The sequence below is a fragment of the Physella acuta genome, unplaced genomic scaffold (genome assembly GCF_028476545.2).
Source record: "Physella acuta isolate Inbredline_101_S28 unplaced genomic scaffold, ASM2847654v3 ptg000994l, whole genome shotgun sequence".
Classification (NCBI taxonomy): Eukaryota; Metazoa; Mollusca; class Gastropoda; family Physidae; genus Physella; species Physella acuta.
The window spans coordinates 16,220-29,993 of record NW_026732511.1 but is presented as its reverse complement, the minus strand read 5'-3'; the positions used below and the strand labels follow the sequence as shown (position 1 = coordinate 29,993).

General features: G+C 36.5%; 1 protein-coding gene across 3 annotated transcripts in view; it reads right to left on the bottom strand.

The window, feature by feature from the left end:
- LOC131954388 (homeobox protein Dlx1a) overlaps window positions 1-13,774 on the bottom strand; it is a 47,493-nt gene that overhangs the window by 22,818 nt on the left and 10,901 nt on the right. For all 3 annotated transcript variants that reach the window (XM_059318018.1, XM_059318019.1, XM_059318020.1), the window contains one exon: window positions 3,462-3,802. In XM_059318018.1, coding sequence (XP_059174001.1) covers window positions 3,462-3,802 — 341 coding nt within the window. The remainder of the gene's footprint in view (window positions 1-3,461; window positions 3,803-13,774) is intronic.

The window sequence follows — 13,774 nt, the reverse complement described above, 5'->3', positions numbered from 1 at the left end:
CCAGAGCGTACACAACAGTGCCATTAGTCACGGGCACTCATGCGGAAACGTTTCCCGTGTCTGGCTCTGTCGGGCTATCCGTCCAGATATTTGTCTACTTCTAAATCTGTCTGTGTTTTTTGTCCATTTTATACCCGTCTATGTGTTTGACTAACTCATTTGTACGTCTGTGTATGTGTCTGTATATATCTATATTTCTGTCTACGTATGTGTCTATCCCTATATCCGACTATATATGTATTAATCCATATATGCGTCTGTGTGTTTGTCTACCTTATATATCCACCTATGTATGTGTCTATTTATATATTCGTCTGTGTATGTATTTGTCCCTTTATCCGTATATGTGTCTATTTATACATCCGTCTCTGTATGTATTTATCCGAATATCTGTCTATGTATTTGTGTATCTTATATATATATATATATATATATATACATGTCTATTTATATATCCATATGTGTCTAGTTATATATCCATCTACGTATGTATTTATCCCTATATTCGTCTATGTTTTTGTCTATACCTAGATACGTCTAATTCTATGACTGGGCTACTATCGTCTCTATATCTATCTAAAGATCTGTGTCTATATTTATATCTTACATTTTACCTTGCAGTGTGTGTATGATATTTTTCAAGCGACCTACGTATCTTTCTATAAGGTTCTATGACACTGTCTATGCCAATGGAGATTGGTACCTAAAGGATTTAAATCAATGGTGACCAGAGTATGATAGGTAGCAAGGTACTAGGGTACCACTGGTCTTAATTATAGGCCCGAATTTTCGAAACCTACACAATCAGCGATGGCCATCATTGAAGAAGTAATGTATATAGACTACTTTCTAAAAGTGACATTTCGGAAATTTCGTCTTCAGCAGTATCAATAAAGTATATCTGTCGTAACAGATTATCGTGAGTTCGAATCCGGGTTCAAGTCAGTAGAACGTCCATGAGTCCACTCAGCTCTGATGGGTACCTAACCTACATTAGGGAAAGTTAAGGCGGCTGGGAATAGAGTGGACCCAACTACCCCTTCGTATGCCGAAGTCATAGAAACGCGAATTCTACTTCGCTTGTCCCGTGGGCCGTCGGATTCGAAAAGGGAACTTGATAGCAGATTCAGTGATTTATTTTAAAAGTAATTAATAAACTTTTTAAAATGATATACTCGTTAGAGTCTATAGTTTTTTTTAAAAGTAATTGATAAACTTTTTAAAAAAATGACATTTCGAAAATACATTTTTGTCATTATCCATGAAATTAAATACAACTTGTAAGAGCGATTGCTTGGGAAGCGTCACGATAGAAATACTACAGTGTACTTGATGAATTACAAATATTTTCTTACGCTGGCCATTACTAGTATCGATATTTTTAATCTTTAAAAAAATGTTTTGAATATCAATAAAAGACCTAATTAGGCTAATCGATACAGTGAGTAGTTTCTAATTATAACATGCAGGTTTTCTTCTGGGTTTTCTGAATGGCCGATTTCATTGAGACAAAAGTTTTGGATTTTTTAAATCCTAAATAGGCCCTACTCGTAGAAAATGTTTTTAAAAGATATTTTTGCGACTTAGTGCGAAAGTTTCGTATAATAATAGAGTGTGATGTAATCCGCTAAATTATAAGTTAATAGAGGTAATGACAAAAACCCACAACCTTCATGTAAACAACGAAAAAAAATTACCTTTTTAATTGGAGGAGTTGTAAAAGACAAAGGTAATTAAGTTAGTGGATTTACTTAATCTGACCGGATTTATTTGTCAGTTGACTAGAAAGGATTAAAGCCCACCCTTTGAATTTACATTTTTCATACAACCATGTTTTGGGTCCTAGTTAAAGAGTGATAACTCTCCATTTTGTCCAAAATATTTAAACATTCACTTTGAATAAAATTTACTTATAAAGATAGAAATATTTATTCTCAAAAACCAAAACGCTCCCTCAACTGACATCCCTTACATTATTTAGTCTATTAATTTGATTTGAGATTATTGTGAAGCAAGACGGAGATACAAAATGGCTATCAGCTTTTGATGGGAACTCTGGAACTATTTTCCTTCGTCCACTTTAACTCTAACATCCACCTGTAGTAGCGATGGAACAAGATCTAGTGTTGTAGGCCGTTACAGGTGATTGAATTATGTTCGAAAGAAAGTAAGAATATTCCTAGAGGTGTATTGATATTAAGAGAGCTAAAAATGTTATAGGTGTGTGGTTTAACTTTAGGGTTGCTAAATGTTGGAGGCGAGTGGTTTAACTGTTATGCTAAATGTTGGGGGCGAGTGGTTTAACTGTTATGCTAAATGTTGGGGGCGAGTGGTTTAACCGGAAAGCTGCAAATTCTTGGAGACATGTGGTTTAACTGTAGGGTTGCTAAATGTTGGAGGCGAGTGGTTTAACCGGAAAGCTGCAAATTCTTGGAGACATGTGGTTTAACTGTAGGGTTGCTAAATGTTGGAGGCGAGTGGTTTAACTGTTATGCTAAATGTTGGGGGCGAGTGGTTTAACCGGAAAGCTGCAAATTCTTGGAGACATGTGGTTTAACTGTAGGGTTGCTAAATGTTGGAGGCGAGTGGTTTAACCGGAAAGCTGCAAATTCTTGGAGACATGTGGTTTAACTGTAGGGTTGCTAAATGTTGGAGTCGTGTGGTTTAACCGGAAAGCTGCAAATTCTTGGAGGCATGTGGTTTAACTGTAGGGTTGCTAAATCTAGGAGATGCGTGGTTTAACTGTTATGCTAAATCTTGCAGGCGTGTGGTTTAACTGTTATGCTAAATGTTGGGGGTGAGTGGTTTAACTCTAGGGTTGCTAAATGTTGGAGGCGAGTGGTTTAACCGGAAAGCTGCAAATTCTTGGAGGCATGTGGTTTAACTGTAGGGTTGCTAAATGTTGGAGGCGTGTGGTTTAACCAGATAGCTGCAAATTCTTGGAGGCATGTGGTTTAACTGTAGGGTTGCTAAATCTAGGAGACGCGTGGTTTAACTGTTATGCTAAATCTTGCAGGCGTGTGGTTTAACTGTTATGCTAAATGTTGGGGGTGAGTGGTTTAACTCTAGGGTTGCTAAATGTTGGAGGCGAGTGGTTTAACCGGAAAGCTGCAAATTCTTGGAGGCATGTGGTTTAACTGTAGGGTTGCTAAATGTTGGAGGCGTGTGGTTTAACTGTTATGCTAAATCTTGCAGGCGTGTGGTTTAACTGTTATGCTAAATGTTGGGGGTGAGTGGTTTAACTCTAGGGTTGCTAAATGTTGGAGGCGAGTGGTTTAACCGGAAAGCTGCAAATTCTTGGAGGCATGTGGTTTAACTGTAGGGTTGCTAAATGTTGGAGGCGTGTGGTTTAACTGTTATGCTAAATCTTGCAGGCGTGTGGTTTAACTGTTATGCTAAATCTTGCAGGCGTGTGGTTTAACTGTTAAAATTTCAACAACAAAAAATAAATGTGTACTTACCATCTCGTGGGGGTGACGGCGTCTGATAAGGACTGACAGAGAACGGATGAGACGGGGCTGTATTGTACGATCCCGACATCCCGTTCATCCCAAACGGGTACCCGAGTCCCCTGCCGTGCTGGGGCCCCGAAAAAACTGAGTCGTGGCTCTGCGGGTGCTGGGGGTGGCCCCCCGCGTACTGCGACCGTATCTGGTAGGCCGGGTGGTGGCCCATGGAGTGGGGGAGCCCCCCTGACTGCTGCTGAAGCTCCATGAAGGCGGACTGCTGCTTCATCATGTCCTGGTCCAGGCTGTCCATCCCGGAAGCCATGTTCAGCATTGTCGCCAGGGGCGGGCGGTAACTGTAGGGGGGGGGGGAGAAATGGAGGGTCATTAATGTGAAATAGAGGGTAATTAATGGAAGGAGGGAGGAGAAATAGAGGGTCATTAGTGGAGGGAGTATAGGAAACAGAAGGTCATTAATGGAAGGAGTATAGGAAACAGAGGGTCATCAATGGAAGTATAGGAATTAGAAGGTCATTAATGGAAGGAGTTTAGGAAACAGGGGGTCATTAATGGAAGGAGTATAGGAAACAGGGGGTCATTAATGGAAGGAGTATAGGAAACAGAGGGTCATTAATGGAAGGAGTATAGGAAACAGAGGGTCATTAATGGAAGGAGTATAGGAAACATAGGGTCATTACTGGAAGGAGTATAGGAAACAAGGTTATGAATAGAAGGAGAGAGTAAATTAGAGGGTCATTAATGGAAGGAGTATAGGAAATAGATGGTCATTAATGGAAGGAGTATGTGAAATAGAGGGTAATTAATGGAAGGTGTAGAGGAAACAGAAGGTCATTAATGGAAGGAGTAGAGGAAATAGAGGGTCATTAATGGAAGGAGTATGTGAAATAGAGGGTAATAAATGGAAGGTGTAGAGGAAACAGAAGGTCATTAATGGAAGGAGTAGAGGAAATAGAGGGTCATTAATGGAAGGTGTAAAGGAAATATAAGGTCATTAATGGAAGGAGTATAGGAAATAGATGGTCATTAATGGAAGGAGTATGTGAAATAGAGGGTACCTAATGGAAGGTGTAGAGGAAACAGAAGGTCATTAATGGAAGGAGTAGAGGAAATAGAGGGTCATTAATGGAAGGAGTATGTGAAATAGAGGGTAATTAATGGAAGGTGTAGAGGAAACAGAAGGTCATTAATGGAAGGAGTATGTGAAATAGAGGGTAATTAATGGAAGGAGTAGAGGAAATAGAGGGTCATTAATGGGAGGAGTATGTGAAATAGAGGGTAATTAATGGAAGGTGTAGAGGAAACAGAAGGTCATTAATGGAAGGAGTATGTGAAATAGAGGGTAATTAATGGAAGGAGTAGAGGAAATAGAGGGTCATTAATGGAAGGAGTATGTGAAATAGAGGGTAATTAATGGAAGGTGTAGAGGAAACAGAAGGTCATTAATGGAAGGAGTAGAGGAAATAGAGGGTCATTAATGGAAGGAGTATGTGAAATAGAGGGTAATTAATGGAAGGTGTAGAGGAAACAGAAGGTCATTAATGGAAGGAGTAGAGGAAATAGAGGGTCATTAATGGAAGGAGTATGTGAAATAGAGGGTAATTAATGGAAGGAGGGAGGAGATACAGAGGGTCATTAATGGAAGGAGTATGTGAAATAGAGGGTAATTAATGGAAGGAGGGAGGAGATACAGAGGGTCATTAATGGAAGGAGTAGAGGAAATAGAAGGTCATAATATAAGGGAGTGAAATAGATGGTCATTAATATAGGGAGGGAATGAAATAGAGGGTCATTAATATAAGGAGGGAGAGAAACAGAAGGTCATGAATAAGGAGTATAGAAATCCGGGTTCAAGTCAGTAGCCCGTCCCTGAGTCCACCCAGCTCTGATGGGTACCTAACTCACGTTAGGGAAAGTAAAGGCGGCTGGGCATAGTGCTGACCACACTATCTCTTCATATGCCGAGGTCACAGAAACAAGTGAACTCTACTTCACTTGCACCGTAGACCGTCAGGTTTGAAAGGGAACTTTACTTTTTTACTTATAGGAAACAGAGGTTTATTAATATAAGAAATATGGGAAATAGATCTTTGTGTAAGGAATATGGAAAGAGAGGGTCATTAATTTAAGCAATTTGGGAAACACATTATTAATGCATCGTAAAGAGAAACAGGGGTTATAAATGCAAGGGATGGGAAATTAATTAAAACAAAGAATAAGAAAAACAGGATAATTAATGATAGAATTAAGAGAGACAAAGGACATTAATTTTAAGAGAGAATGAAATGATCATTTTTCAGTCAGAAAAAAAAATCAATAAAGTACAATTTTTTACGTCTATCATTCGTCATTAATCTTATGTAGACGGTCAGGCAAATAAAATACATAGGTCTCTCTAGTTATTGCGACAGTGTGTAAACTAACACTGTCATTTCATTAATGACATTTGGTCGGTGGTACATGTTAGGTCATACGGTAGCGAGCGCCCGACTTTCATGACCGACACGTTCAGACCAATCTGTTACTCACTCCAAGGTATACGACGAGATGGTGGGACCAGTACGACATTCGTCTGCTGTTAATTCCACCCATCCCACCCACCTCCACAACTTATGCAAGGTACCCGCATGAGCTGAGTTGACTCAGTGAGTTACTGCCAAATCCCTATGGGGCGGAACTTTAACATTTGTGATAAATACCTCTCATCTATACTGACCATCATATTTCGATATATATGCATATATATGGATATATATATATATATATATATATATATATATATATATATATATATATATATATATATATATATATATATATATAGCTACTGCATTATGTTAAATTAAAAATACACTGTAACTATAGCATTAATTAAGTGAAGAAGAGAATTGTTATAAAACAGTTACAGTTAAAAACGCAATCATCATATTTTTTTAAATTAACTCCAACATACTGTAACATAATTATTGTGAATCACACTGTGATTACAACACATCGCACGTATCTATCATGTGACTATTTCAACACTTAACTGGTATCGCAATCAAACATGTAATGATAGACGCACGCCACAATAAAGATAATCTGGTCTGCTCAATAACGAGAATGAGTACCACAATCGTCCCACTTTAAATTATCACAGTTTGAACGTGAGTAAAGAGAAGCTGGTTGACTTCTGAGTTAACTTACCAGATGGCACATAAGATTTTGACACCCAAAACATAATTGCGTGGGAAGAAATCGTCGATGTTACAATTTTAAGAAGAAAGAAGAATATAAATGTTGGTGTAGATTTTACCAGATTTTAAAATATTAGGAAACAGTTTATAAATGTGTTTATATTTTTTTAATTACATCAACTAATTCCTGTTTATAATTAATTTGTTACGAATTTTTTCATAAATTAATAAATTGTAATTGTTAATTTCTGTTCCAGTAAAACTTTAATAAGATGTAGTAAGTCATAGGCTACGCTAAGCAAGAAACGAAAAGGAACAGTGATAATGTTTAGTCATATCTGTCCCATGTAAGATAGTCATATCTACCCCACGTAATATAGTCATATCTATCACACTATACGATAGCTAGTCCTATCTACCACGCATAAAATAGTTAGTCATAACTACCCCACGTAAGATAGTTATATCTACCACACTATATGATGGCTAGTCATATCTATCACACAATAAAATAGTTAGAATAAATTAACTTATCAGTTGAACACGGTAACTAAACAAACATTCTTGCATTTTGTTGTTTAATTAAAGCACTATTTAACTATGTTTTGACGACGTGTGCATAATTAATGTCCTGTGGTGAGCACTAAAACGCACGTGATAAATGAGATGAGCTAACGGACAAGCAGTCGATTGACTAGGTACAGTTTAAATGGTTTAACCGACAAAATCGCAACATCAATTGACCAACAGTGAACGCTTTAAAGTTTTATTTGATGCGGATACTGAACATCTATATCTTTATAGTAGGCTGCGTAAATTTGAATAAAATAATTGGCATAATAATTTCGATTTGATGAAGAAAACTTTGTATGCGATTTAAGAATCTCTAGCAGTAACACAAAAACTTTACTTTTTTTTTTGTTAGTTTTTTTGTCAATTTTGAACTTAAAAACTTGTTACTAAATTGCGCCACTTGGATTTTTTATGTATTCATGCTTATTTTTGTAGTTGCCTACATTACTAAATTTTAAAAAATAAAACAGAATTTAATAACAACCTTAATTGCATCAAGGTTATATTTTTTTAAAAATAAAAACAGTATCGAATAAAAATTTGCTTTTAATTCTAGACCCAGTAAATGGATATCCAAATTTTTCCTTAAAATTTGATCCCATTTTTTTTTTAAATATTTAGAACTGATCACTTAACAATGTATCGATACAATTCTCAGTCCAATACTTTATGTTTCTAGCCGATATATTTTTGAGTTTTCAGTAAACTTGAACGTGTTTTAACTAACAGCTGTAGTTATTGAAAAGGTTTTTTTGTTGTTTTTTTTTTTATTTCATAACATAAAATAATAAAATAGCATACACAAATCGCAGAATCGCTAATTAAATACTGACCGCAGTTCACTTGTATAAAGCTTCAACTTGAGATAGATTTAAAGACCAATCACGCGATGCGACATTAATTAATTCAGACCTCTTGATTGCATAAGCTCAATCAACTTCAAAAATGGCATTTACATTTTTTTCGCGTGTAAAAATAATTTCAAGAATCGAAATTTAAATTATGTAATTATTTCTCTTAAAACTTTTCCGGCAGTTTTTTTTAACGATTTGTGACGTGTTTTTTTTCATGTTATAGTCAGGGTTAGAATCTTTTCTGGGACAAAACAAAAATAGAACAAATTATGACAATCAGCGTCATACATGACTAGTAATGCTGGGTAAATGGCTGTTATTGTGACGGCTGTTATATGTGTTATAGGGGTTTGACGGCTGTTATATGTGTTATATGGTGTGTTGTGCCCTGTGCCTTGTGCGCGGTGCCCTGTGCCCTTTGATAGCGCTCGGTGCCCTGTGATAGTGCGAGTGCCCTGTGAGTGGTGCCCTGTGTGTGGTGCCTTATGCCCCAGCTCTAACTAAAATTTGTATTTGATAGAAGAGGATGTTTTTATGATACAGGCTAGAGTAGAGGAAGATGTATTAGTGGCAGGTATGTAGTCTTAATGGTATCAGCTGTAGCCAGTAGCATTAGAAGGAGCTGTCATGACCCAAGGGTAGCCTTAATAGTAGCAGATGTAGCTAGTAGCATAAGATAGAGCTGTTCACGGCCCTTCGGTAGTTGGTAGTTCTAAGCGTCTTACTAGAGCGCGGTGTAATATGTAGCCTAGTACATGATTCCACTATAGCAGGCCTGAAGTACTCACACGAAAACGGAGTCATACAGAAAAAGGTCGTAATATTTTGTACACAACTTGTAACTAGTAACAGTACTCTTATTCTTATAATAATATTGGTTATATATAAACATCCATATAATATAATACTCCCTTCATATACATACTTTCTTTACATACGAATAGGATTTTAGCGACGATCGGCGCTGAAGAGTCACCACTACAAAACATAAGAGTCACTAAAAGACTTAAGAGTCAGGCCGTCGAGAGTCTAATTGACCGAAGCTAATGACGCTTACACTCCAATCAATAAAGACGTCAAGATTTCACCCACCCAGTTGACGTCTAACGTCTTCAACCATCGCTTGTTGGCGTCTACTGTTCGCGGATATTTTCTGATTCAATGTGAGTGCCGTGCTTGAGATTAGCACGCTGTATACGGGAGTCACGTGACACATAAAAGGCATGAAGACTCGGCGAGGAGCGGGGTGATGTAACTGATCGTCTCGGCTAATCAACATAATTAATTCATTAGTTGTTATTTAACGGAGCGGTAGGACGAATTCAATGCTCTGGTGTTTCGAGATTCGCTTCTCTATTCCAGTTCTGGTGCTAATTCTATCCCTGAACAAAATTTTGACCAAAACCATAATCATAACATTTTCTTTAACATGGGGGCGTAGTTAGTGGAGGGTGGGTGGTGCGGCCGCCCCGGCGCCCATCCTTGTGGGCGCCAAACGAGTTGAGAAAAAAAAATAAAGAAGCTCGTTCTGAGCTGATATATTAAGAATTGGACACAGTCAAATTTAAGAAAATAGACTGCTAATTTGCTTGACGGACTTATTTAAATGTTTTCTACATCAAGTGTGTAACACCAAAATAAAAGATTTCTATAGCAACGGGAAAACTGTAGATAAATAAGAGGGGGGGGGTGTGGACAGTTCGCGCTGGGGTGGGTCACTGATTTAACGAGACACAGATGGGAATCGACTCTGAATGATACGGCACTGTCCGACCAACATTGGTCTAGAACCTGATTATCTCCTGTATTAAAGGATTAACATTTAAACGATTAATCTTCAGCTATAGGAATCTATCACTGCTCATTGCGTAAAGTATTAAAATAGCTACTCGTAAAATATGACACTCAACAGGCGCAGGACTATCATTACTTTTTAAATGGTTTTTTTTTTCAAGAATTTAAAAATCAGAAAAGACAGCTGAAGTCAAAAAAAAAATTATTTTAATAACCCATAACAATTATAATAAGTATAAAAACAAATTAATTGATATCAGCACTTACAGGCCATCGCATACTTTCTCTACATTAATTAGTTTTTAACATTGCTGGCGAAGATTTGCTTTCGAATCCTAAAGTCGTGAAATGTATTTTCTATTTCAAAAGAGTTCAAAGTTCCGCAAAAATCTTTGATACTGAAGAAACTAATTAACAATGTTAATTGATTTCCTTCCGTATAAGTGGTATTCAGCGTATACACCCAAACGTTTTCACCGGTCATTTCAAGAGGTCTAATCGCAGAAAATTGAATGTAGTGTAATTTAGATTTTTAGCTTTCATCTCCTAACTTACACTAGTGATACTACTCAAAAGGTGATAGTATAAAAATGTGTTTTTAAAAAAGTGTAATTATGTCAAGCAAAGGTCTGGAATTGTTAAAACAGTATTATATTCATATAAAAATATTAAAGTGTATAAGTCATATTAAAATCTAATTTATTGTAAATCTAAAAAAAATATTTTTAAAAATAAATCTAAAATTGTGACCTGGTATTTGTATTTTAAAATCACGGTTTAAGGTCCAAAAAAATGTATTAATTAACGTTTAAAGTCTAAAATTATTTTTAAAAAACTAAACTTTCTAATAAAAAAATTAAAAAATTACGAGGGAAAAATAATACCTGAATATATTTAAAGTAGTGTTCATTAAAATTTTCTGAAGGGTGTAAAAGAGTATTTTAAAAACTTGAAATTATGTTAAACACATTAACCTAATAGTTTTTTAGCTTTTATACAACTTTTAGAAATACTATACGTGTATGTTTCAATTATAGTTTTATTGATAATTTAATAATTCAATAACCCTTATTTCAACTTGCGCGTACAGCAATTCCTATCTTAAATAAAACCTAACTATGTCTAAAAAATTTAAAAATAAAAGAAACTCTTTAACAAACACTAGTCGTAACTTTGTAATCTAATCCTAATTCGTAAGCCTAATAACCCTAAAACATAACCTAACCCAACACTAACACACCTTTACAATCATCAATACAACTCACGTCGAGGTATTGATTTCAAATAGTTGCCACCTGGTACTTGATAACGGAATTATTTCATCGCCTGCGACTAAAATCTGTAAATAATTCACGGATTTGTATTATTGACTGCTAATAAAAATCTGTAAATAATCCACGATTTTGTATTATTAACTGCTAATAATAATTGTAAATACTCCTCGGAATTGTATCATCGTCTGCTAATATAAACTGTAAATACTCTACGGAATTGTATCATTGTCTGCTAATAAAAACTGTAAATTACACCCTACGGATTTGTATTATCGTTTGCTACTGAAAACTGTAAATATTCTAACAAAAAAAAATGCGAAAAAAATTGAGGAGTTCTTGTCGCATGGTCAAACTTCAACCAATTCTTCTATCAAGCTAGCTGACTTTTTGTTTACCAAGCCGGCGCTAATTAAAATAAATTATTCGTGTCAGTGATTAGGGTACTCGTCAACAGTTGAGTCAATGCGTCTCGTCTGCTCCCCATTCAACCGAGTCAAGAATCCCAAAATGGCGTCATTATCTTCAAATTATGACGCGGTTTATTTAAAATCAAATTAGTCTTACTCGTCTAACACCCCAATCCTAATTACACGTATCACTTTAATTATTCACAGAATCCTCATTTAATTAATCCGCTTACAACACTTGAGTATTTTCTCTCTTAAAGTCTCAATAGAAATTGTTGAATTTTTAAGTTGTTAAAGATTTGCGATTCTTTGGTTTCCATACAAGACGATTCAACCTTCTGAAGTCGAAATTGTTGAAAGGTTTTTTTTCCCGATTAAATCATAAATAAAGTTGCGAACTAAACAATGTATTCTCTTCAACAGATTTTTTTTTATTTAATAGTTAATATTATAATAATTTTATGTAAATTGATATTTAACCAAAAAATGCACGAAAATAAATTGAAAGATGTTTTTAGTAAGTTAAATAAAACAAATGGTTAAATGATACTAAATAATAAATAAGTTTAAGTAGAATTACGTAATTGATATCGCCGGGCGAATAGCCTTATGTTAGATTAACACTGATTTATTTAGGTTTATCTGTGTGGTTAGTAATAATTTTGTCAATTTTATGAACATTTCCTTGTTAAACTTGAGACACAGATTTGCATAGCTATTTCACACTTCAAACTTAAATGATAGAACAGGACTTTACCCAAATCTTACCGTAATCTTTAACCCTAACAACAATAGAAAACCTAAAAACCAAACCATAAACCCGAGACCAAATCCTAGTGTCGCGTCTCCGTAGGGAGTACCTGGGATAAAAGAAAACCACTCTATTAACATATTTCAACGCGTTTTTTTAAAATAACCTTTCTCAGTGCGCATTCAGAAATATGTGTAGCCATTTTTCTCAACTTGGATTAGCCGTACCGGAGTGTCGGGGCATAGGGCAGATTCACAGAGTGTCAGAGTATAAGAAAGCCAATCATAAACCTAGAGTGTCATAGCGTCAGGAATTCAATTTTCTTTATCTAATCTAGGGTGTTCGGGTGTGAAGAATTCGATCGTTTAAACCAAACACTGTCATTAAACTTATGTAGCGAACTTGAAAATTTACGTCATTTAATAGAATCTTCACAAGATTGGAACTCAATTAAATAAATAAAAAGAATTCAATTATTTTAAAACTAATATCTTAACGTTGTCGTCTCGTAACTTTAAAATGAAATGTAAGCGAACATCTGTTAATGAAATTAAACAAAGTAGTGTCATGCCATGTAGAGTGTGATATTTGTTGTGTCGGAATAAAAACTACTGGCGAGATACCATGTAAATAAAATCAGTGTCATGCATGGAAGTGTGGGGGAGGGAGGACGAGGGGGGGGGGGGCAACATCATCCACGACGGACAGACGTAGTTGTATGACAGACAGACATATTTCTGTGACAGACACAGTAACAACACCGGGTGCCAAATATTGACACAGACGGGAGCAAGTCGAATGGGAAATGGGTCCCTAGCTAGATACGGTGGTGGCTGTTCGACAACAACGCCGCTGACCCATGTCCACCCGCGGGTCACGGGTCATTGACCCGCCGTTGTCTGGCGAAAGTTGGCAGCTATTGACTGGGGGGGGGGGGGGGGGGGTCGGACAACTAACTGTAGTCACATTCTTTTCCCACCAACCTCCCCCCCCCCCTCACACACACAATTCGAAACAAAGCAAAACTACTTTCATTGAAATGAACTGAGAATTCTTACTATAGGAACAACCGTTAACGCATTTTTATGCTTGTAACAAACCTATTGTTACATCGGAGACACATGCAAACCCCTTAAGCTAGTAGCAAAGTAGTAAACCTATTGTAGCATCGCTGACCATCACTTAGATACGAATGGCTGTAGTTAGCAGAAGAACCTATAGTGCGACCAGCGTCCTACTCCTAGATGTGAATTTATGACGCTAGCAACAGACCTATTGTAGGGTGGGCGACAGGGACCTAGAGATACAGTCTTCAAGAATCTCCGCGCTAGACAGAACAAAAGACGAAGATCTATGTGTTAAGTCTTAAGGGAGAGTTTTGGGGGGGGGGGGGGGGGGAGACTGAGTTTGTACAAAGTTGGAGACAATGTTTTCATTGGTACAAGTTTCTTGGCGACATTAGGTTAGGGTGGATAGGG